Here is a 24,939-nt window from a genome sequence, read left to right as displayed (position 1 = left end):
AGAAACTTTAGTTTCTTGTCAAAATTCTGCAAAAACAAAATGCAAATGAAAATTCTGTGAACGCCTTCATATATATTTTTAACAGATTTCTTATACATAACCAGCAGAGGGGTTACCACAAACAATTGATGTTCTCTCTTGCCCCTCATATCATGGTTACACTACTGCACACTTCACATATGCTCTTACACAATTATTATAGCTGGCATAGATTCTATGCCAAGAAGGACTTCTGCATGCCAATACACATGCCTATGATAAAATCAGAATGATAAGGCTGTTTGAGTTGACATTTCTATTACTAGTGCCCATACATCTCCAATGGCTGGCAATAAATTTTAAACTTATCATTGCATGGGCTGAAATTATGACTTGCTTGTGCGTGAACTTTCACATTATTTCATTTTGTTAAAAAACATTAAAATATGCTGGAGTTTCTCCAGTTTATAATAACTTCTAATTTTCAAGTGACGAAATCAATGATTCCTTCTGCTTGTGTGTCAACTGTCCTCGTCATCTGTTTCCTCTGCCAGAACTGGGGCTTCCTTCTGCTGTGATGCTTGACTGCTAGCTTGTGACAAACCAAAGAACAGAGACTTGAACTGCAAGTAAAAAAAAAAGACCATAAATTGCATATCTGAAATTAAATTCACTAGTAAGTAGTATTGTTACAGTTTCTTTTCCAAATATTGAGTCCGTGTTTAAATAAAGTTCACTTTACATAAACTGTATTAAAAATAAAAGACAAGTTTACTTCCTTGACAGTTTACATTCTGCATACAAGCAACTCCAGCATCTCATTTCATCAATGAAGTCCCCCACCCTTCAAGGTATTATTTATATCATGTCTCCACAGTTCACCTTTTTGCTAGGAGGTGTTCCTGGCACCATGTCTTCTTCATCATCTTCATCACTGCCAGGTGGCGTCACTTCACGCATACTGGTGTCAGCCCCTACTGAGTGCAGCTGAAGAAGGTGAATAAGACAATACAGTATTAAAACTGGGGAAATATAAGATACTGGAATATGGTAGAAAGGTATATGATTTATCCTTAAGTCAACTTTGTATAAAAAAGTGGTTCTTTCCAAGGAATAACACTCTGGTTGCCACAAAGAAGAAATGCAAAAAGAAAGTAGGGGTAAATTTCATACCAGATGTTTATTATTCTGCAGTGGAATTACAGGACTGGACGTAGAGGGCTGGGCCCACGAGTCTTCCTCTGTCCTTGTCAACAGGTTCACTCTCCCATTTCTTGTGCTTCCTTCTCCTCCATCATTTACTCCAATCATAGGTTTAATGACCCTGAACCCCTCAGTTGACTCATCAAGTTTCGAAGCTGAACTTTTCTCTTGTCTGACAAGAAAAACAATGAAAATGTACATGTACCACAGCACCTGCTATTTGCAAATGTAAATCTTGCTCGGAAAGTTATTAAATATAGACTAAAAGCCAGATACGCTTATGTACAGGAAACACATCTGATGACTATTAAAATTTGGTGTGATTATTGACATAATTAAATTATATATTCAAACTTTCTATCAAACCCTTTAATCTAATCTTGCAGTGAACTAGTTTATTCATAACATCAAAATCAGCTACAACCACTTCAAACCACCCCACCCCCTCCACGTACATTTTTCAAAACCGTGTCAAAAATATACCTTGCTTTGACAGCATCTCCACCTGCCACCTTCCTCTCCAAATTTTCACTGCTAACTCTTCTCCCAAAACTTGTGGATGATACAGAAGACTTTTTACTGAAGACAACAGAACAAGATCAATGTCAACTTTTGCATTTATGCTAATATATCATCTGCAACAGACTTAAGGTAATCTAAAATAACACAAAATTTCTTTCAGCCACCTACCTAAATCTAAAAATTAATCGAAAATAAATAACAATGTGTGCATGCTTATATGTGCACGCATGTGTGTGAATCCCTACATACTTTTCAAGTTCCCAGAAATCATAAATGAACTGCACCTGGAATAAGATGTCCTCTTGGCTGCTGTGCTTGGCATAGATCTATTGATGGGCTGTGTGTTCTGTGTGCTCTGCTGTGTGGCACTGTCCTGGGTGGACAGGTCCTCAGCAAGAGTTGCAAGAACTATGTTGCCTTCAAAATTTGGATCACTATCTATTGAGAAGACTATGGGCCTAGAGAAATAATGCAATGAATATTGCATAAAGTCACATTTATCAGTTTTTAACTGAACTTAATTAAAATAATAATTATTTAATTTATCAGTCCTTACCTCAAATACAAAAAAGTATTTATTCTCAAATGTGCCAAACAACCTTTTGAGGAATACAACTATCCATGGTATATCCAATCTTTATACTTTATTCATGAATCTGAAATGTTATGTAGACGCCCCAAATAAAATCAAAGTTTAAAACTTACTTTCCTGCTGATTCAAAGTGGGCTGACACTGGCAGTGCTGTGACTTCTGCAAAGGCAAGTATGGCCTGAATAAATGAAAAACATTGTGAAAGCATTTAAAAAATGAAACTGATGAATTAGGCTCATTTATTTACAGACACTGCTCAAATACTGTAAACACATACATATCCAGTGTAGTTATAAAAATGATTTATAATACAACTAAAAAATCTGTGAGAATTGCAAAAAAAAAAGAAAAAAAAAAAAAAAAAAACTCTACTTCAAGCCACAAAGAGATTACAATGACACAAATATACAAGCACATACCACTTTTTTTATTTATCTAGACACATACACTACAAGAGAAAATGTCAGCCATATGTACCCGTAGTTCCTTCAGACAAAAGGTGACTTCTGTGTCTACCCCAGACTGAAAATGATCAAATTCAATTGGGTCCAGACCCAGTTCTGTATGGACCACCTTTTTAGGATCTGAAATATGGATTAAAATTGTGTAACTTACTAAATATTATAGCAAAAGTGTAGTGACCACTTTCAATGAAATCCATTTTTATAACATATGCTTACAAGTTAACGAAATAGTTTTTCACAAAATAAAGTTTCTTTTTTTTCTCACCAGGTTCATCTTCCACATAGTTCTTGAGTAAAACTTTATCTGGCTTCATAATCAAGGTTACCTCCTCTTGGTTATTTTGGAAATTTAGAACAATATCACTCAAAAGCCTAAAAGAAAAAACAGAAAATCACTATTATATTTAATTTAATTTGTTAAAGGGATAATAACTCTTTGTATGAGATCTATATTTCACAATAAAAACAATGTGAATAACTCATAGAAATATAATATATTCTGTTTTACCACAAAAACGGCAGTTATAGCTATTATTCTGATATCTGAGCTTGTTTTTAGACCACGTGACCTCCATTGATGGCTATACTCTGTTAAAATCTCTTAAGACAATGAAAATCTCTTAAGAGATTTTAACAAAAAACCAAACTTTTTAGAAAAAAACCAGGGACTATCTTTGAATGTAAAAATGGATTCATTAACCATTGGTAAGTATGGAAAAATTATTGTTTACTCCAGGAAAATTCATTTTTTGGCCGAAACAAAGAGTTATTATCACTTTAAGTATGTTGGTAAGCCTTACATCAGCAAGCCAAGGCACACATACTAGAAAAGATGAAATTACCAAGACCTTATTATTTTATCTTTTCTAAAATAAAAAGACTTAAATTTCACCCAAATTCAACTTGAATGGTAAAAATAAAACCCTACTTACTTTGCTTGTGCTGTAAAAGCATTGGGACAGAGATCCTTGGAGAAGACTGCTTGTAAAGTTTCACATTCAATGAAAGATAAATTATGGGTTTTCACAATACCTACAAACAGAAAAGGGGGTTTGTAGTTCATGTAATGTTTAAAGTGAATAAGTCAAAGTGTGCTTCTAAATAAAACAAGTAACATTTTCGTATGTCATAATCACTAATAAGCAAATCCAAAAATAATGTACAGATTGATATATACAATAATTCCTAATAATTACTGTGAATTCAGAGCTTATCAACTTAACATTCCTTCATTTGACCAAATTTAATGCTGTAGTAAAATACCCCTTTTTCATGATAACTGTTTGGATTTCATGAGTAATTAAAAATGAAGTTATTCATAATTACCATGCCTGCAGTAAAGCTGAAACACCAGTCTAGACTCCTGTAGGTTCAGGGATATCTTGCACCTGTCAACAGTCCTCTCAATGGTTGACAGGGATTTGAACACTGTCAAACATGACTAAGAGTGAGAAAATAAAAGATCATAGAAAATGACAAAACCATTGTTAAGAGGCAGTAGCAGTACCTAAATTTATGACTGAGCAATTTTTTTCCGCAACATCACTCCAAGAGTGTCAAAAAAATGATGCTAGTAGTCTTAAGAGTTATTTCCTCATTAAAAGACAATTCTGTGACCTACACTGTATGCTATTTAAGCACAAAATAAATCAGCAGCAGCAGCACAAAAAGCTAAAAAATGTTGCTACCCATATGTAATGTCTAGTATTAACATAATATTTATACATTATTGTTATCATATGAGCTTAAGTGGTCAAAAAAATTACTAGAAAGGGATAAAAAATATTGTCTACCACTTTGGGACTACCATTTAATCTAAACGGCACTCAGACTGGTTTAACACTAGAACCATTTCAGGCCAAAAATGCCTGTATGAACATAAACCTTTAACAAATTCAGTGGGGTGGTGTCTTTTTATATGGAGGTACATGAAGGACTCCCCCTTACCTTCATGTTAATTTTACACCTGAGCACATCTTCCTCTGAATCCTGGGAGTTAAGTTGCCCAGAACCATCATCATAGTGCTGGAAAAAGCTAGGAGCAAACACAAAACAGGCATAGGCAGATCTGGAAGAATTCACTGTTCGGAGAGCAAGCTGAAAATAGATTGTTTTTTGCAGTTTAGCATTGAAAAGGAAATGTTGTTGTGACATATCCTCACTTGAAATTATGTTTAAGTTTTGATTTTTTTTTCTTTTTTTGTAGTTGACTCATTGACACCAAATAACCAGTTGATTATATAAAATGATGATAAAAAATAATTTATCATTATCCAGAACATTCTATTTAAATTTCAATGCAAATACAAATTCAATTTAAATAGTTACTAGTTGTGGAAAATGGTTCAATGTTATTATTTTTAAACACTTCCCAAAATCTTCAGGCAAAATACCACTATTGTTTAAAAAACACAACTTGTACATGTAATTAAGTCAATTACACCATGTTCCAAGGGTTCCAAGTATAATTCTTCACCAATCTTGGCCAGGGAATGTATGGCTCTTCCAAACACTGAAATAATATGAAATCTGATAATTGCAATATAAATTTATAGCATGTGTGAAACAAATATTTGAACAAATATTACATCACTTGGTCATTTTGACAGCTGAAGTTGAAACGCATGTACAAAGATAACAATTAAGGATTATTTTGGGGTTCATCTCTGTCAGTTCTATTCAGTCAGTAATATTATTTACTTTGAATTAGAGATTTAATCAAGTGTGTGTGTGTGTGTGTGTTTGTGTACTGTGTGTGTGTGTGTGCATGTGCGTACCTGCGTGTTTTCACTTACATGTATAATCATACATGTAGACCTAGCCTACCCTCTACCAGGGCGACAGATTGATTTTTCACAGATATTCACAGATATGTCTCTAGATAAATACTGTAGACAATCATTTGGCTCTGTGCTTTTCCCATTTATAATCTGCCACCCTAGCTAGAGGGTACACCTAGCCCAGCTTCACTATTTCTTGGTTTATTTCTGCATTTCCACCTTTTCCATATTAATGTTATTGTTATAATAACCTATTCCTCTCACCCCTAGCCTAGGATCCATCATACACGTACAGATCGTATCCCGCCTTACCTTTCACGTTGATTCCTGGAATGATGCACTTCATTACTCTGATATTTTTCAACACGTTCTACAATGCTATTACATTGTGAGTGTGTCTGACAAGGTCTCACGACCCTCTCAACAGCATGAAGGTGCTGAAGCACGAGCAGATTATAATTCTCGGGCTCTGATCAGCATCCATGTTATATTTTTCGATTTTCCCGGGAAATCGTGCAAATCAATCGTAGCATTCAATTGGTTATATTTTTAATTTCCTGTCAGGGCCTCTTTGTCAATATCCAATAGCGCTGTAGATTACAATCATTGGTTAAACCGGAAGTCAAGTGACCGACGTGAAAACAGAGGATCGAAAATGGTAAAAAGTTTACTTCCTTATTTTAAAATTAAAAGGGAAACGTGAATAATTTAGATGATTTAAGACAAGGGTGTGAACACGCTATTTCAGATTTATGTAAAGAAATGAACGTTTTATGTCGAGATTTTACGCTTGCTTAAAACAATGAATGTAAGGGGGCGTATAACTTACAGTGCATGTATGTAGTATATCAATGTAGTCTGTATCATGTATTGCCACTGGTATTGACAAGTATTATAGTATCGCTTCGTAATTTATTAGTCCAATTTCCTTGATGCCAGTGATATTAGGTGTAAGATTTCTGTGCTTCAAAATTATTTTCAATTGTTAATTAAATAAAAGTTTAAAGGCATTAATTTTATCCATAATTTGACAATCTACAGTAGGTGGAAGTATAATGACAGATTCATATGAAGATACCGGGTATTCAAGATATCATGACCTGAATTAAAATGAACTTGAAAATTGTAATTTTACAAGATGTTGAGTACAGAACTGTATCTACACATTTACAGTGTATCTTATCTCCATTCCAGTTGGTGCTAGTGCTAGGTGATCTCCATATACCTCATAGATGTAATAGCTTACCACAGAAGTTCAAGAAATTGCTGGTACCTGGTAAGATACAGCACATCTTGTGTACTGGTAACCTGTGTACTAAAGAATCCTTTGACTATCTCAAGACATTAGCAAGTGATGTGCATGTGGTCAGAGGGGACTTTGATGAGGTAAGGGACTTCAAACATAATGATTAGTTATGGTTACTATACTGGTACACAGGATTAAACATCTTACATAGAAATTGTTTCATATCTGATAGGTATCTGATGTTGTGACTGTAAACTGAACTTTTTAAAACTTTGCACTTACAACTATACCAGGACTTATCAAATTTGACATATAATGTTGATGTTGAATTTTGTTTGTCTGAAGAGGCACAGTGGAATCACTTTGTTTGAGAGAACCCTAAGTAATTGGTTACCAATAACAAACAAAATTGACATCCTTCTATCATGTTTGTTTAAACCCATTTGAAAGGGGCTTTAGTTTCTTTTATTTGATGCTCCCCCCCCTCCTTTTTTTACAAGCGTGAACCACATAAATAAACTGACATTCTTTTTTATTTACAGGCTATATCTATGTAAAATTCTTTCTTTCTTTTCTTATTTATGTAACTTTTCTTTTTCAGAACCTCAACTACCCTGAGCAGAAAGTGGTGACAGTGGGTCAGTTCCGCATAGGCTTGTGCCATGGTCACCAGGTTGTACCATGGGGTGACACAGATAGCTTGGCTATGATTCAGAGACAGTTAGATGTAGACATTCTCATCTCTGGACACACCCATAAATTTGAGGCGTTTGAGCATGAATCCAAATTTTACATTAATCCAGGATCGGCAACAGGGGCATATAGTGCTTTGGACAGGTTAGTGTGGGCTGTGTTAATATATTGCAGTTTGCATTTGTGGTTGTAATTCATAATCTCAGGGAATGTTAAATTGTAGGGCTGGTCATCCAAGGTAGGTAGGCCCCAGGTACAACAAATACATATTGTTCATCGGAAAGATAAGTAGTTTCTGCTTTTAAAAGACTAGTTCTGTCAGCCCCTCAGCTGATTGTTTTTTTTACTCATGTATGACACCCTTGATTGTGTTAGTTGTGAACAACAATATTTCACAAAATCTCTAATGCAACACACGTCGTTAACTGAAGCATAGCGTAACAACATGCAAAAACTATGTTCTTTTTCTGTTTGCCCCATCTCCAAATAGATATAGTCACATTTGACTCTCAGTGAGCTATATTTTCAAAACATAGATGACCTGCTAACTGATCCATGAAAGTAACTGCGTGCTGTGAATATTTTAAAATGGTTATGGACTTGCCCTAGAAAGTACATGGATATTCATCCCAGATTTTCATGCCCTATTTATTATGTGTAAGGATCCAGACACCTCGCATATTGTTTTCTTCCTTTATACATTACAGTGCTGATTTCTTTAAACTTCTTGTAACATGAACAGTCCAAAAAGTTGATATTTTGCTATTAAACAATTATTGGTGGTATGAGATTAAAAGAAAACTCAGATACATATGATATTAAATTGATGGACCTGTGCCAATTTTTCACAGGTAAGCATGTATATATGGTTGTTAATAACATTCTCAAGTCAGTAAATGAATCTTGAAATGATCTTGAGTAAATTTACATTAACCATTAAAGTTTAGTGACATTTGCATTTTATTTTTCTTCTAGTGGAGTGACTCCATCATTCTGTCTACTGGACATTCAACAGTCCACAGTCGTGGCTTATGTGTACCAACTGATTGGAGAGGAAGTCAAGGTGGAAAGGATAGAATACAAGAAAAATTAATGGAGAAAAAAACGTGTAATCATGTAAAGAAGTGGAAATATAGACATTGACAAAGATATTCCTTGTGGATATTATCACGAGTTCATAGTTATGAGTTCTTGATTTTTTAGAAATAAAAGCAAGGAGGGTAGCAAACATGTTGTGCAATGGTTGAATGGGGATGTCAAGGAACATGTAATTTGTAACATCAGATGTTTTGTACCATTGCAATTGTTACATTGGTGTCCTTCACAGATATGTTGATGATCTAAAGGGGGTATGAGAATTGTCAGTTTATTCCCAATTTTCTCATTTACTATGGAGAATGCTAAAGCTTGAAAAACTGAGCTGAATTTTAATTAAAAAATTTTCTGCAAGATCATTAAGTAAGCCTGTTATTGTAAATGATCAAGAGTAAGGTAATAGACATTAACTGAGATGTATGTTATCAGTGAGGTTCCTTTTTCCACTATGTCACCTTTTTTCAATAAGTAGCTATACTTAGTCAATTCTTGCTATGATCAATATTTATATTTATGTACATAGATTTGCGTAACTGTAATTAGAACAGATGACATTCCTGAGATAGCCAAATGCCATTTGCAAATTAAAAGTTTAAGAGCCTTTTTGGCAGTGTTGTATTTATAACAGTAGCATCTTTTATGTTAAGGTATCTGTACAGTCCTCTTGTATAGTAACCAATACTATTTAGAATAGTTTTTTTTTTCTTTTTGAAGAACCAGTTATAAGGAACTGATCATTTGTTACATGAATGATGAAAGATATTTCATTAATTTCTATTAAAAGAGAACATTTTGGATTTAGGCAAATAATTCCAAAATATTAATGCCAATTTGAGTCTACAACAGATTTTTTTACTTTCTAAATCTTTTATGCCAAGAAAACTTTAAATGTTAGGGTAGATCTCATCTTAATCAGCAGGTAAGATTATTATGAGATATTGTAGTTTGTATTGTATAATGCCAGTTTGATGTCTGGATATTTCTGTCGAGAAAAATGTAAGGTTTTCTGAAGTCACACAGTGTAAACTGTTTACGAAAGAAAATAAAATATGTAACCATACAACCACCTTTGATATTTAGGTTTATAAAAAAAACTTTGAGGAATGGTCAAAAATGGTTGTGATAGTCATTACTCTATATCTTGTACTGTCACCTAATTCAATTTAAAATTGTGTTAAAGCTAAATGAAGAAACATAAAAAACAGTAAATAGTACAGTGCTTGCTAATCAGGATGGTTATGTCGACTTCTCCGAGGTGAAAACACTGCAGGTAGACTGTCCACCGGGTGTAAGACGGGGAGGCGGGCCATTGTGGGGTTTGGGTTTGTCAACTCCCAGTTACATTTTGCAACCAGTTCTATTGTAAATATCTGCAAGAGCTGTTGAGCAAATTTGCGCCCAGGACACACCCTGTGACCGCCACCGAAAGGGATGTTCTCGAACCGGAGTTGTTTGCTTTCTTCAGGTGAAACGTGTAACCAACGTTCTGGATTAAAGTTTCGACCATCTTTAAATACTTGACTATTTTCTTGCATGTCCTTGATGCTGCAAATAACTGTCCATCCCCGTGGAATCTGGTAACCCTAGAATTTAGAGAAGATGAATAAAACTACACGTGTTTTTATTCGAAACGCCATTAATATATATGTGATTAGTGGTTGTACGTCCACTTTATATATCTGTCATCCACGTTTGTCTCAAGCATACCCGTGGGTCGGCACAAATATAGACCTCTCTTTTTAAGGAAGCAAACTAAAACGGATTTTTCTCTTACGTTTTGAAAAGACGTACCCCAAGTTCCAAAGTCTGTAGCACCTTTCTGAAAACACCCCCGACAGGTGGTTTGAGTCTCAGCACTTCTTTTATGACACATTGGACATACTTCAGCTTCGTCAGCTTTTCTGTTGTGAGTGGCTGTATATTAACATCGTCTTTCGCCATGAGAAGGCCATGTTCCCCGAGTTCCGCCAGAATCTTTTCCCTAACTTCTTGGTGCTGGCCCAAGAGAAGCACAATAGAGGTCATAGCGCTGCTGGTCGAGATAGAAGACATGAATAACATCTCTGCTGCAGCATCCATGACCTCCATTCTGGTAAGCCGTCTGTATTCTGGTTGCAGTGCTGTAGAGTTGGTGTATATATCATCCTTTGTAAGACGTCTGCAGCGAAGGGGCAGTGCAGCTTTAAGAAGATGTGAGATTGCGTCTCCGTTGTCAATGTCGTTACTGTTGCTGTCAATGGCTTTACCGATGTAACTATTGATAGTTTGCCGTCCACGACGTGCCTGTCAAACAAAACATACTTTAACATTTAATAGATGACATAAAGTCACGTATGACATGTTTTCTTAACCGGGTCTATGTGTTAAAAACGGCAACAAAATTTTAGCACGTCTAAACAAAAATGCATCAAATAAGAGAACAGAAGCCCTAGTGGAATCCAGGACCTCTGTCTGATAGAAGAAAATAATCCTTTTGAACCTTTACATTTTTTTTATATAAACTAAGAAAAAATGCTTTTCTTTCGCACTTTCCTATTAACTATCTAAATTCAATAACTCCGTTAGATGGAGAAATAAATAAATCAATAAATATTGGCCTCAAAATGTCACTCTTTGAACACAATACCTCATATATTTACAATTTAAATTGTAATGCATGCACCGTTAATTGTCAATAACTTCAAGGCAAGGTATGGAGCTAATATGGAAGTTTAAAGCGTTTAGCAAACATAACTTTGTTCTTTACCGTAATCAATGTTCTCTACTACTATGAAAGAATTTTCCGCGTTCTTAAACGAGGACAGGCATTCATATTTAATCTCCTTAAAATACTTGATGCTGGAGATTCAAAGTGGTTTACCTTCCACACTGGGAATCCTGGGATGTTCCATGGAACTGTAAATAAAGCGCCCATAAATTCGACCGCTGCTTGTCGAATTTTATCCATTTCTGATGCTGCAAATCGGTCTTCTCCCAATAAAAGTTTTGACGAGGCCTGGAAATTCAGCGTTTTTATTTCCTCGTATACGGCAATGTTCTTTTTCACCAGCAGCATATCCAAATTAGATCTAAAAAGAGCGGACGAGACAATTTTATCACAAATTTTACAGATCAGATATTTGCCATGACATTAAAATTTGGCTTGTTATGCGCACACTAAGTTTATATCATCTATCAACATTATCAATGTTTATCAGTAATACGCTTTATTTCTTTTTATTAATGCGACTTCCAATAAAAGCGGCCACCACAGGCCAAATTTCAAACATCACACTTGTGTCTGTTACATTACTAACGCGGACATATCCTAATTCTTACTTCAACTTAGATCAAGGAGACATAAATACTGCTTACAGTGCCTGCCGAAAAAGGAGCGTCTACAACTTTCCAGATGACGACAATAGCATAAAACTTATTTGGCAGTAGGAATTTTATTCGTGTGTCCTAAGACAAATATATATTGATAAATGAAGAAAAATCCCTTTATTATGCAACAATTAATGAAGAACGAGAAATACCGGAGATAACTACACTTCTTCTTGGAGAACGCCTGGTGTCACCTACCTTACAACTTCTTGCATTCGTGGGCAGAATTCACCTAAAGAAACGCCACTTAAAACTTGGTAAAACACCTGTTTCAGCGGTGTGTGTTTAGGACCAGTCATAACAGACAGTGCACCACAGTCCCCCAGGAGTTCTTCTATGTGTCTTGGAACCCCGATCTTCACCAGGGTGTTCTCACCGCGCAGAACTGTGCTTACAAATTCACTGCTCGTGACTCGTACCACTGGGCTGCCCAGGACGTGCGTTTTGTAGATGTTTCCGTACCTCTCGTATTTTTTCTCCCAAAAATCCTTCTGCAAATTGATTGTTTGTGGATGAGTTCACTACGATTATGTCATTCAACTTAAACGGCAATATGTTATTAACATTAGCCTCTAAATGTAGCGCTCGACGATTCTGTGGCGAAAAAATTGAACATGACTATCACTGAATTTTCCTGCAGCCAAGAAAAATTTTGTACTCACTAAAAATTCCCCAAATATATGTCTTTATGAATGCATTTTCTTTTTTTAGGCAAGTGAACTACCAAGCCAAGTGAATGGCCGTTACATGCATTCCTTGAATATTTACTTCTCGTAAAAATGCAAATTTTAGAAAGGCAGAAATGTCAATACTTAAAAAGAAGTAGTGCAATCTACTGAGATATAAGTACAGGCTAATTGGAAATAGAAGGAATCAAACAATATAAAAATCCTCGGTAGGTTCTTTCAATGATCAAAAAGAAACATAAAATGGATGATTTTAATCATTTACTTAAAATTATTCTTTGAAAGATTTGAGGCATTGTTTTGGAAAATAAAGAATTGACAAAGAACGACGTTATGGTAAGGGATTAGACACTACAAAAATGCCATGTTGACAAATTAAAGAAACTAGAAAAAGAGCACAGGTTCCTCTTTACAGAGACAAACCTGAATATGAAACAAATCACAAGGTTATAACTACTCTTCACATATAATCTAAGAAATAATAATTGTGTTCATTTTTCGCGTCACTACCAGGGTGGGCTGTTACCTGCAAGAACTAAACGAGGCATTTAGCTTTGGTTAAGGACAAAAATGGATCCTCTAAAATACTAAAATCGTTTAAGCGGCAGCCCCTATCCAGAAGGGATCGTGATTAGAATTAAGAAGTAGGCTAGTTTATTACATTCTAATTGAATTACTTTAAAATATTTTAAAAGATCTAAAACCTTGCAAAAATTTAGCTTACCTTCATGGCTAAATCGATAGTTTCTCCTATAAATGGAAGCCCCATCGTGCCAGGGGGTAAAGGTAAATCCACTTTTTCATCTTTCATGCAATTCAGGTAGTAGTACGTCCACATAGCCCGAGCAAGCCACCACGCCACGGCAACACTTACAGCCCATATCACTATTCCAATCATGTCGATATATCGCCGAAATGAACGCTTCACTTTGTATCAAAAACTTAACCGCTACGTTCTTCTGTCCTATATATTGCAACGGTATCTCAGTCGATTGTGCAGTAGACGGATGTAATTTCGTGATTTGAGTTTTGAATTCGAGCAGCTTCATTGAAATCCTAATATGTTGAAGGCCTAAATATAGTTGTCCTCATTCGTTCAATAGGGATTTTACCGTTGTATGTCCGTCAGTGTGCCGAGGCCTTAGTCACTCACTTCACGCCAAAGTAAACCTATTTTACATATAGCTTATTTTAACTTCAACAAGAGACGTTATATATGGTTATGACATTTTACGCAATTTGAAAAGGGAAAGCATTATTGTTACGATGACATTCTTCTGTTCCAAAAGATTAGTTGCGATAGCAGGGTAAATACCGAAAGGTTAGTTTACGGTGGAAGGGGCATCCATAAGAGGTAGCTGCCTATAAGAAGATTTTAGACAACGCGTGAGTTCACGCACTGAGAAAAGTTAGTGATGCGCAAAGAAACGAAATGACAGCTCTGCGGTTTGTGAAAAAGAAACAAAACTAATTACATACTTTTTAGTTAAAACTGGAATGTATCACCAATGGGTAATATGGTTAGACAGATTATACCACATCAGATGTGCTAAATTGCTTGACTATAGCGCTACACAGAAATGTAAAAGTTGAAGTTTTACTATGATCAAAAAAAAAGTCCAGCCTGGTACAAATAGAAACCCAGTGGACAACAGTATAAGATCTGTCGTTCACGCTTCTTTAGAGAGAACGTGTTGCCGACGTCAATCTTCTATATTTATTCAGATATCTGATATTGAAACCCTTTCTAAATGCGAAGACGCCACGGACAAATACTTGCGTCAAAATCACACAAATGCGTTCGCAAATTCTGTTCAAATATCTGAATTAATGTGAAATATGTATTTTAGAAGAAAATCCCACAGAAATCTCTTCCCATTGGAAAATGGTTTAAATATGTCCAGCGTTTATTAAATACCAGTTGTACTCTTTGTCATGCAAACCCATCGGTACCAAAATGACTAGATACAGCTGGTGGATATTTTGAAGACATGACACCATTAATTGAGATAATAAATAGATGAAATCAGACTACAATTTGAAAGACACTTTAATATATATTTGTAAATATATCACAAAAATATCAATTATTATTACAAAAATGCATGGCATTTTCAACCATAATTTACAGCAAATGATAATTTTCAAACCATATTTAAGCATCCTTTGAAACTGGACATATGTGTTCTGATGATAATGCATAATTTATGTAATCAAATAATACATTTAATATTGGAATGTTCCAATGCTAAGTTCCTCTTGCAATATCACATAAAGCTCTGTACAGACAGTACTAAAGTCAATGTCTTCCAAAGTGACAATTTTATAAAATATGTAAGAGATCCAAGGAATGGCCATAAGTATAAATAAAAAAATAAAATAAAGCATGTTATATTTGGCACTGCCACAATATTCTTCTGTCATAACATGCTATTCAGACAACTCTGCACATAAGCAATGCATTTGGCAAATGACAATTAAGATATACTTTTATCCGATATACAGTACTAGTACTTAGCTGTGCAAGGAAATGTCTTTACAAAAGCTATTATGTCAACTTTTATCGGTAAAAAACATCTTTGTAACAGCACATAAAGCTACAGCAGAGAGTTACTTTTCATCTAACTGAAGCATACCTTACAATAGTATTGGTATCTTAGTGAAAACAATAAAGAATCTGAAACCGATTTGAGTGTCTGTATGCTCAATCCGAAACACTGTGAAACCAAGTGAGATAGTCAAACTTGCATACAAACAGTGCCAGAAAACTGCACTGGATTTTTGGAAACTTTTGAGAACAATAAACCTCTAAAGTTGTATAAAAATGTTCTGTCCAAAAGATGTTGGGAAATTAAATTCAAGCTCTTTTTTTATCTACTGGGATAAAAAATAGTCATTGTGCTTTTTCTATTATCAAAAATATATACTCACTAGGTCTATCGTAATGCCACACACTATTGTAATACTGATTTTGTCTCTCTCTTAATATTCAATATTATCAACATTTTTACTTGGCCTGGTATCTGTATCATAGTCAGAATCACCATAGTTTTTGGATCTATCAGTCTCATCACCACTCTTAGTGGTGTCGCCAGCTGTCTCCCTCCCAGAATCTTCTGCTTCTTTTTCAACAGGTTTAGCTGTTTCATTTTCTGCACTTTCTTTTGTCTCTGTCTTCTCTGGTGCTGGAGACGGACTCCTGGGTGGTTTCTCAGAAGATGGAGTGTTCTCTTTACTTTCTTGTTTATTTTCTACATTTAAAAAGGAAATGGATAAAATGTACATTTTTGTGCATTTTAGTTATTCTTTTCAATTATAAGATCCTAAGATTAAATCATACAAGTAAATAAAATTTATGAGGCAAAAAACTGTGCATCCACATTACTGGTACAATGTAGGAAAATCCATATTTGTCATTGAAGTCTACTTAAAACAACTATGGAAGCACTATCCACACCCTAATATACCTGTTGCCTTATCTTCTTCAGCTTTAGGAGATTCACGGAAATCTGACAGAGTCGTCTGCCTTGATTCTGGGCGTGGTGTCGGTTTCTCTCTCGTTTCTGAAATTCAAAGAAAGAATTTAAATTATCAAATCAGTACAAAGATAAAGAAGTCCTATTGCAAAGGTAAATGAAAAATGTCTGATGATAAATATTTTGTTAACTAAAAAGAAACACCTTCCTTGGATCTTTGTCAAAATAAGTACTAAGTTAACAGCATGGGACGGCGGAAGCAGGTTATATAGAAATGATAATTTAAAAGATATTTTCTTCATATACTGTATATTCATAAATTATGATTCCACATTTAGAAACTTTGCCGACACTCCAAACTGTGATGAACGTTATCAAAACTATATTTTGAAAACCAATGACTGACTGACCTTTTTGTTTCTTTGAACTGTTGGACCCCTGTGGTGGTGATGTTTTCTTGGCAGTTGCTGTTGTTTTAGATCTGAAATGTTATGACAATCATCAAGGCCCTTGCCCAAGTTACATGTTTCCATTACAAATGAACATGATAAAAAATCTATCAATCTGTGAATTGTCTACTAGTATCTTCTGTATTTACTAACAATAATATCTATAATATAAAATAATATTGGTTAATATTTAAATTTTATTATATTTACTGACAATTTTTTATTCTGTGGCTAAATTATTTCAGGGTTGCAAATTTACACATTAACTTCTCCCACTTATTTGCTTTACCTTCTACTCCTTGTCCAGGTGGGTTTCTAATGTTGCTAACATACCATAGATCTAGCATTTTGACAACAGACGACAGGAAAAGATTGAATTATTAGTTGAAGAAAACCTCAAAATTTCCACATTGAATCCTACCTGTCTGTAGTTGTTGTTGGACTGGAACCACTGCCAGCTGAGTCTCTGCTCTCTGGTTTGTTTTTCTCACTCTGGAACCTCACAGCACTACCTTTTCTCTCTGCCTCTTGTCTATCCTCTGCCCTGCTCTTAGACCTAGGGGTCTCACTCCCTTCCCGTGGGGAAGTGACCCCACTCCTCGGGGTGGATGCCCTAGAGTTTGACCTCTCAGATCCAGACTTAACTCTGGCAGGACTGCTCCTTGTTCTACTGTGAGGTCTACTGCCAAATCTTCTCTCTATGTATTCTGTGTCACTGAACAGCTTCTTTCTGGACCCTTGGATGTAGCCAAGATATTTACAGTAGTCTTCCTGGGAGAAAAATCCTGTCAAGGAAAAAAAATGTAGTTATAATTTGATGACACATTTTTATTCTTTAAAAGCCATGATATTCAAGACATTGAATTATATTGAAAAGACGGATATAATAATTAATTCTTATTGTTTTTGACTTCAGTTTTTGACACATGTAGTGAGAAATACATGTAATATACATAAGTAAACAAAGTTAGAACTTGTTGATTTTTTACATTAATTTGCAACTATATTTTTGTAAAGATTCAAGATTCCTGTACACATGTAAGCTTGTGCAGAGAAGCATTTTAATTTGCACTTGCGTAACCTTTATACATGGTGTGTATGAAGCAAGTCACCCCCAGATTTCATCCACAGTTTTATGGTCATTTTGTTCGATTACATGTTCTTATACATGTACATTAAATAACATGTGAAAACGAGAGAACAGCTATCAGTAGTGTGGATGCCTGCGCAACATAGTGCACTTTTGGTAACACATGTGACACTACAGTGACAAGACATAAAACAAAACAAAAGTACAGTGGTGAAACAATCAAAAATACTGAAACAGTGACGTAACAAGTGACAAGATACAAACAACTTACGGCTCAGTACATTAAGAAAAAGAGTTTGAGTTGGGATGTGACATGAGCAGTAAACAATTGAACCATAAAAACATTGAGAATTAAGATTCAAAGATTGTGAAGTTTTGTTTCAATGAAACTTTGTATTTAACTAACTGCTCTCAGTCATATTGTGACACAAGTTATCTAAATGGTGGACGCATAAATATTTATGTATTTTTATATTTAAATAATTGTTAAATAAATAACAATAACTATGTTAACATTTGAAAAAAAAGCAGTAATGTAAAAAATGTGTTATTTTTCTAAAATTACCTTGTATTTTGGGTCAAAATGCCACTTATCATGTTGACAATATAAAGAAATACTAGTCAATTTGCCAAAATGTTGGTTGAATAATGTTACTTCACAGCAAAACACATAATTTGTACAGGGACTGGTAGAAGTAGATATATTTTTAAATTCATAGGTCAACATGCATTCTAATTCCTCAATAAAAAAACAATCTGTATTTCACTTGAAATGAAAGATCCAAGTAAAAGAAAGGTTGATGGGATAATACGATGTAAGTGAGAAAACTATGTTAACGTGCAATAAAAACAAAGCTAGGTGGTGAACTTGTGAGTATCAAAGCGTGAACCACACCATGCACCTCTTATTACAACATATTCATACAAACCTTTGCTTCTGGCTCCCTCTGTTAGCACAATTAAATGAAGGCAAATTTAGGTAAATAACTAATTTCACAGCAAGCGATCACATCGATATATGTAAACCTCATTATAAAAAAAATCTGTTCCAATATTTCAATGAACATTAAAATCTGTTTCACAGCAAACATATTGCAGATTTGTAATTACTATTACAATAAGTCCAGATCCTCATGCTATTTAATTGAAACCAGTCATGTACACATCAAACATCTAAAATCAATTGGTAAAAAATGTGAGAGCTTTAAGTAACTGAACTTTCAGTGCATGTACAGTATCAAATATCCTTAACACAACATGCAGTTATCCAAAATATACAGTTCACAAAGTTATTCTAGAATATTTAATTCCAAGTTTAATACAAAAAACAATCAATCACACAATCAGGTTATTTGTTGAAAGAGCATGCTATTTACAAACAAATTCACATTATGAAACTTCATTAAATACATGACATGTGAACAAACTTGGTATTTTTTCTTCAAAAAAAAATTCCGCACATAAAACATACTTTAGGTTGGCAATGTATAAATAATGTGTTTTCTTATGATGGCCAACATACCTAATACTTTCTGTTTATACAACAGGTTTTCATATCTTTCCTGGACCAGGTCCTTCATTTTGACCACACTGTACACATGAGCTGTGTCTGCCAGGTAGCGCTTGTGACCAGGCGTCAGATCTGGGTGCTGAAGTTTCCAGCTGCTGCGGAATGAGTGGGGCATGGATTTAGAGCGGGGCTGGTGATGAGGACCGTTGCTAGGCAACATGATGGGGCCGCTGGGTACCTGACAACTGTAGTGGTGCCACTCGTTCACAGCTGATCCGTCTGAAATGTTAAAAACATATGATGATATTAAATTAAAAGATAATCATACATTGAAAATATTTTTGTCAATAAGACATAAACATATAAGTTTTATAGGAATGTAGCAATTTTGTAATATCTACTTCTTGGTTAATATGCAATGATGAAGATGTGAAATGCATTAGGTGCGTAAATGTACATGTGAACTTGCTTCTGTGTTTGAACAGAGTTTGATTTCAAAGGAAACTGCTGACACATACATGTAGGCAGCCTAAGTGTGCTGGATGATACATGTAAAACCTTGACATTCTTACAGCTTTGACCAGTGCATCTACTGATGGTGACAAAGCTGCCTACATAACAAATTCTAATTCACAGACAGCGCATTTTTTTTCATTATACAGAAATCATATTACTTTGAAATATGTTGTTTTCAAAAAACTGTGAAATGTACATGTACTTACTTGGAAATGTAATTGGTGGCCTCTGTTTGGTATTTCTCCACCAGTTGCTGATGGGTGTGGCAGGGCAGGCTTGAAACCTGGGCGTCTCTGAGATCACACAGCTCTTGTGTTTCTCTGGGTCTGGTGTACAACCTGAAACAGAAGAGAGAAAGAATGAAACATGAAGATAACTTATCCATTAAAGAACATTGATTTTTAAGCTAAACCCAAGCCCTTATCTTACAGACCTTATACCTGTATACTTCATTTTCTACTGGTTTTTACATGTAGTTCAGAACTGATAAGATTCAATCTTGAGGTTAGGATATTAGAAATGTCTCTTCAGGTAAAAGAAATATTAAAACATTTCCAAAGGCAGAATATAAAATCTGAAAAAAAAGAAAAAAAATTATTCAACTTAAAATTCAAACAAGCAAAAAACTTACTATCTCTATAGTAATGCCTGTCTGGGTTTGGTGAGGTAGCTCTGGTGGAGCAGGCACTGTGGGCTCTGCTGTTGCTTGCAGATTCTGGGACAACAATGGCCTGTCCACGCAACCGGTTGTTGTATTTGTTGGCTTTATTGTTGAGCAAAACTAGACGAGAACTAGTGTGACTTATGTTGTACACTTTGGCCACAGGGCTTTCTTGAGGCCACTCACCACTTAGATGCGGCTCTCTGAAACAAAGAAACAGTCATAAAATAAAAAAAAAAATTGAATAGATTGTGTCATTAAATGTTATCTGAAGTTAGGTAAAAAAAAATTAACAATATAAAAAAAAGAGAGAGAGAGAGAGAGAGAAGAAACATGCTGAAAATTGGTCAGGTCATATCTTATACATCCATCAGGTACACACCATGGAGTTGTTGATTCAAACATCCTGTAGACCTGTCTTTAAGTCATTTATACACACAAGTGTTGAGACATCATGTCAACTCTATACAGGGGCACTGCCAACTTTGAATACAAAATATGAGTAAAAGCACAATTCTGATATTACATTTGTGAAAGAGTGTAACATGTCTCGTAACTCAAGCTTAAAGCATATACATACAATGTATAATAAAAAACAACCTATATGTATCTGTATGTATTAACTTCATATTCTGTGCATACCAAAGCCATCTTAATTTTACATGATAATCAAGTCAATCTTGTTTCAATGAACATAAGATTTCAATCAGAATTAAAAGGAGAACTTGTGACCTTGATATGACTTCTGTTTTAAAAGTCACAATCCAAAAATGACATTTTCAGATGGGGTCATTTTCTTCTAATAAAGAACACTTCTTGTGTCTGACTCCTAAATCTTTGTGAAACCACTGATTAACAAATTCTCAATCTCAATAAGTATTCATATACAACCTGCCCTATACACAGTACAACTGTACCTATAGATCCAAATAAATTCTGCTTAAAACATTAAAAAATGGCAGCATCTGTACCTTGATCACGCCAGGGGGGTGCCTCACACACGTATCCTCTGTATCCAAGTGGCACCGTCACAACTTTACTTTTTGACCTCAAGCAGTTGATCGTATAGGAAACGTGAGAATGTGTTTTTATGTGGCAAAGAACTGGCACGCCAATGCTTAATGACACGTTCCATAGGTACATAGTACACGCAAGGGAGGCATTTAAATGCAATGAATAGAAATTTGTTTATGAACATAATAATAAATAGCGCTCGTGTATTAAGTTGCAGTTCCCAGAATACAATGGAATTACAATCACATCAAAGGTGACACAACCATTAGGTAAACTATGCAGGGAGTATCATAAAACCCTGGATCTTCAAAGGAACAATAATATTCCATTGAAACATGTTGGTGCACATTACAACTATATTATTAGGATTAAATGTGTACAAGCTTGCAGAAATGCAGTGGAATACTAATAATCAAAAGTCACAATTCTATACCATTTAGCAATTGCAACTACTTTCTGTTTTATAATCACTTTTGTCCTATTCATTTTCACTTCCAGATTTAAATTGGTCTTTGTATACTAGTAATATTGTTAAGATTATATTAACACATCTCCTATTCATTGCAAATTAATGTAGATAATGACAGTGTACTACACATGAAACTTATAATTTTTACAAATGTGCACAAATATATCTCAAAGCACAGAACTTGTCCTGATTATCTTTCTATGCCTATGTCAGATGGCAGTCTTATGACTGTGTGACTTTGACATTATCTTCATGCAGCCACATGAAAACATATCCTTCAATCAAAAACATAGAGTGAGTGCAGCCTTGAAAGACAAAATGGATCTGAGTTGATGCTTATTGAAAAAAAATCTGAATATTTTAATGAGCAATTCTTGCTCACAGACATGAATTTGTTTTATCCAAATATATATACTAGTTTTAAAAATCCTGAGCTTCAGATCTGATGCATTCCAGATTCTTCATATCTACATCTCTAGAACAATGAGGCATTGCAATTTCAGACTATTAAACAGTGGGTTATAGGGGAAATTAAAAATCAAAGAAGCAGGCTCACAGCAGACCTGAAATTCAGGTTTTGTTTTCGTTTCCCTTGACACTTTCTACGTTCAATAATAGCAAATATACATGCCCAAGACCCTACCGATATATCAAGCACTAGTCAATAAACTGAATTACCTGCACAATGCTAGCATAGCAGATATAACTGAAATTAACTATTGCACCTTGATAAGCTTGTTATAGACTTGATGAAGGCAGAGGGCAGACATGAAGTGACTTATCATGACTATATAAACAACTACAGAGAAATGCTCTCCGTAACCTAGTAACTGTCATCCTTCAGATTACAGGTGTTAGTTTTTAGTCTAGGTTTAAGGAGCCCCTTTTAAAACAGCTTGCACTGTTAACAACAAGGTAATTAAATCTTTCATCTTTTAACAAAATATGTGTTAAAACTCAGCTGGATGTGTTGGGTAGCCATGTTTTTCAATAAATTAAAATTGAAAAGAAATAGAATGATATTCATCTTACATTTCCAAGATGAAAAAATATATATAACTAATTATGACTGAGTAGCGGGCTTCCTATGAAAAGAGCTTCAAATTTTGTTTTTATTTCATGCAATACATTAAAACACATCCTCCAAACAAAAGTTAAGAGACTGCACAGTTTGGAAAATTCATTATTGTATATAAAACATTGAAATACCATAGCCAAAATTCAATTTATGTTTTTCTTTTCTTTTTTTTTTCCTTTGAGGGGGGGGGGGGGGGGGGGGTTTAATTAACACTTCCAATTTCAACTAGATTTATTCATTAATTGACATTATTCATGGCAAGGCATATATAAATTAATGTCATATGTTTTTTTATATTTGGATAGTCTGGCACTTACTTTCTATATTTTCTGTGGATGCTATCAGCTGTGACATTCCTCTCCACTGGAAGAGAATGGTCATTAAATCCTGTTGCTCTAAAGAGGACTCCTGGAGAAAGACTGGTCATATTGTTTCTGATGGAGAATCTGAAATAACAAACAAATTTCCCATAAAAGATCATTACCAATTTTTTTTACTGCAAAGTATCATTCAAAATATTTTCAAACTTTGTATTTTTGCTGTTCCAAATTTTCTTTGTTGACAGATCATTTTTATATCTCAAGTTGCATTTTAGGGGAATTATCAATGCTATTTTCATGTCTTAACACTGAATATTTGGTTTCCTAGTATGGAACCTGACAAACTGATGGTAGGTTTGTACCACAACATTGCTGAAAACACCAGGAATATTTGTCAATTTCACCAAAATGTATTAAACAGCTTTTTAAGTTTATTCAATTTTGCTGTCTTTGTAATGGAATATCATCTTGATAAATTCTAATAGATACAAGATTTGATTTAGTCAGTGGCAATGTCCAGGAATGGATTGATGGTCAAAATACCCAGTGTTGGGAGTAACTTAATTATATCATATGGTAGTGACTTGACTGTAGACCATCAGTACTGGGATCCTACCTTTCAGAAGTGTCGACCTTCTTGATCTACCTGTATTCTGAGTAAGACCGACTACAACATTGCCTAAACTGAGTGTCATGGCTACTGACTGACGTCCACCAACCAAGTTAAACATAATTCCACAGTGGGTACAAGTATCAGTACTTCAGTAGGGAAACGCAATAATGTAACATTCATCATACCTAGCTGGCTCCTGGGTTTTCACGCCACTGTCTTTTTAAGCCTAGCCTAAGGCATTACTAGTACTTATAATGTTAATTTCGCTTTTCAAACTTCGCCGGATGTGTCTCATGAAGTGTCTCATGAATGGGATCAAATGAATGAATTAATGCCAAAAATACCTGCCTTTCAGAATTTTCCCTTGTGAAGCTCAGCTGTTTTGAGTGCTACACCGCTGACAGAGTTTTTTTATTCGGTCGCTGACCAGGCCCTAGTTTAATGTTGTCCCTTTCACTCTGGTTTCCAACAAGTTAGATGGACTAATGGGTCATTGTTGGTCTACCTGTGTTCATGACCCAACTCATTTGCTCAATAGTGTTTGTATTGACTGCTGCCAGTCGCTTATATGAGCCTGTTGTTATTTTCTTTGGCCATTGAATACACATTCAATAATCGTAACCAAGTCAAACAATATGGCGGGCAGGTACTCGGATATGACGTATTCAGTAGCCAGCCAATAAGTAACAACCACTATATTTACTGAGGCACGTGCGTGGATGGAGTACTGACATTGAAATGGTGTGAGAGCCTTCTGTTACAGTGGGGGGTATAAGGGGGGAGGGTCAGGGGGGTCCAGGGGTCAGGGGGTCCAGGGGGGTCCAGGGGGGTGACACCCCTTCGACTTCTGAAAATCACACAAATGGTCCCCTCTTGAAGTTAGAATTTTGACTCGCTGAATCATAGATCTAGTTATAAACTGTACCACATAGCACCGAACCCCACGCCAAGGAGGAGGGGGTGGGGGGGTGGGTGAGGAGTCGACTTCTCATCTGCGGCCTGTCTTTCCTAAAAACCGGACCACCGCCTTCAAATAGTCCTAGATCCGCCCCTGTATTATCAAGTGAATATTGTTAGACTCTGTAATACGAGTTTGAGTCGCAACAACGATATAGGC

General features: G+C 35.2%; 4 protein-coding genes across 8 annotated transcripts; 1 reads left to right on the top strand and 3 right to left on the bottom strand.

The window, feature by feature from the left end:
* Positions 1 to 52: 52 nt before the first annotated feature.
* LOC106175912 (cell cycle checkpoint control protein RAD9A) lies at positions 53 to 6,048 on the bottom strand. The gene is made up of 13 exons (XM_013558080.2): positions 5,853 to 6,048; positions 5,202 to 5,272; positions 4,708 to 4,857; positions 4,087 to 4,201; positions 3,693 to 3,792; positions 3,026 to 3,132; positions 2,774 to 2,880; positions 2,410 to 2,474; positions 1,989 to 2,162; positions 1,666 to 1,761; positions 1,153 to 1,354; positions 862 to 966; positions 53 to 602 (listed from the first exon to the last, which is right to left on the bottom strand). Exons 1-13 carry the CDS (start codon positions 5,884 to 5,886, stop codon positions 501 to 503), a joined length of 1,428 nt encoding a protein of 475 aa, XP_013413534.2. The 5' UTR covers positions 5,887 to 6,048; the 3' UTR covers positions 53 to 500.
* Positions 6,049 to 6,111: 63 nt separating this feature from the next.
* On the top strand, positions 6,112 to 9,637 carry LOC106175946 (vacuolar protein sorting-associated protein 29). The gene is made up of 4 exons (XM_013558146.3): positions 6,112 to 6,198; positions 6,735 to 6,926; positions 7,388 to 7,623; positions 8,455 to 9,637. Exons 1-4 carry the CDS (start codon positions 6,196 to 6,198, stop codon positions 8,570 to 8,572), a joined length of 549 nt encoding a protein of 182 aa, XP_013413600.1. The 5' UTR covers positions 6,112 to 6,195; the 3' UTR covers positions 8,573 to 9,637.
* A 1-nt stretch (position 9,638) lies between these two features.
* LOC106175945 (cytochrome P450 26A1) lies at positions 9,639 to 13,780 on the bottom strand. Its single transcript, XM_013558145.3, has 5 exons — positions 13,351 to 13,780; positions 12,139 to 12,431; positions 11,435 to 11,642; positions 10,366 to 10,857; positions 9,639 to 10,157 (listed from the first exon to the last, which is right to left on the bottom strand). Exons 1-5 carry the CDS (start codon positions 13,522 to 13,524, stop codon positions 9,798 to 9,800), a joined length of 1,527 nt encoding a protein of 508 aa, XP_013413599.2. The 5' UTR covers positions 13,525 to 13,780; the 3' UTR covers positions 9,639 to 9,797.
* Positions 13,781 to 14,658: 878 nt separating this feature from the next.
* LOC106175941 (uncharacterized) lies at positions 14,659 to 24,474 on the bottom strand. 5 transcript variants are annotated; one of them, XM_087011542.1, is made up of 10 exons: positions 24,167 to 24,474; positions 23,207 to 23,335; positions 20,299 to 20,531; positions 19,874 to 20,005; positions 19,164 to 19,430; positions 18,571 to 18,588; positions 16,973 to 17,336; positions 16,513 to 16,583; positions 16,094 to 16,189; positions 14,659 to 15,877 (listed from the first exon to the last, which is right to left on the bottom strand). In XM_087011542.1, the coding sequence occupies exons 2-10, from the start codon at positions 23,314 to 23,316 to the stop codon at positions 15,609 to 15,611; spliced, it is 1,560 nt and encodes a 519-aa protein (XP_086867668.1). In that variant the 5' UTR covers positions 23,317 to 23,335; positions 24,167 to 24,474; the 3' UTR covers positions 14,659 to 15,608. The 5 variants fall into 5 exon arrangements, with proteins under 5 accessions (XP_086867668.1, XP_086867657.1, XP_086867674.1 ...); XM_087011531.1 differs by having other exon boundaries at positions 24,171 to 24,474; XM_087011548.1 differs by having other exon boundaries at positions 23,207 to 23,323; positions 24,171 to 24,474.
* Between the last annotated feature and the right edge of the window lie 465 nt (positions 24,475 to 24,939).

This window comes from Lingula anatina, chromosome 1 (genome assembly GCF_051362555.1).
Source record: "Lingula anatina isolate TDL-2025a chromosome 1, LinAna3.0, whole genome shotgun sequence".
Classification (NCBI taxonomy): domain Eukaryota; kingdom Metazoa; phylum Brachiopoda; class Lingulata; order Lingulida; family Lingulidae; genus Lingula; species Lingula anatina.
The sequence above is the reverse complement of the archived record's forward strand: the minus strand, read 5'-3'. Positions and strand labels throughout refer to the sequence as shown.

What these genes read in the sequence shown, in the direction of transcription:
- LOC106175941 (XM_087011542.1), bottom strand. Translation starts at nt 23,316, where the DNA reads ATGACCAGTCTTTCTCCAGGAGTCCTCTTTAGAGCAACAGGATTTAAT. An exon ending in CAGGCATTACTATAGAGATA is followed by an intron (nt 20,006 to 20,298) that starts GTAAGTTTTTTG and finishes CTTCTGTTTCAG; the next exon opens with GTTGTACACCAGACCCAGAG. An exon ending in CAGTTCAAAGAAACAAAAAG is followed by an intron (nt 16,190 to 16,512) that starts GTCAGTCAGTCA and finishes TTTGAATTTCAG; the next exon opens with AAACGAGAGAGAAACCGACA.
- LOC106175946 (XM_013558146.3), top strand. An exon ending in TCAGAGGGGACTTTGATGAG is followed by an intron (nt 6,927 to 7,387) that starts GTAAGGGACTTC and finishes TTTCTTTTTCAG; the next exon opens with AACCTCAACTACCCTGAGCA. An exon ending in GCATATAGTGCTTTGGACAG is followed by an intron (nt 7,624 to 8,454) that starts GTTAGTGTGGGC and finishes TTTTTCTTCTAG; the next exon opens with TGGAGTGACTCCATCATTCT.
- LOC106175912 (XM_013558080.2), bottom strand. Translation starts at nt 5,886, where the DNA reads ATGAAGTGCATCATTCCAGGAATCAACGTGAAAG. An exon ending in GGTGTAAAATTAACATGAAG is followed by an intron (nt 4,202 to 4,707) that starts GTAAGGGGGAGT and finishes TCTCACTCTTAG; the next exon opens with TCATGTTTGACAGTGTTCAA. An exon ending in TCAGCTTTACTGCAGGCATG is followed by an intron (nt 3,793 to 4,086) that starts GTAATTATGAAT and finishes TTCTGTTTGTAG; the next exon opens with GTATTGTGAAAACCCATAAT.
- LOC106175945 (XM_013558145.3), bottom strand. Translation starts at nt 13,524, where the DNA reads ATGATTGGAATAGTGATATGGGCTGTAAGTGTTGCCGTGGCGTGGTGG. An exon ending in CTATCGATTTAGCCATGAAG is followed by an intron (nt 12,432 to 13,350) that starts GTAAGCTAAATT and finishes ATCAATTTGCAG; the next exon opens with AAGGATTTTTGGGAGAAAAA. An exon ending in CGAATGCAAGAAGTTGTAAG is followed by an intron (nt 11,643 to 12,138) that starts GTAGGTGACACC and finishes CGCTCTTTTTAG; the next exon opens with ATCTAATTTGGATATGCTGC.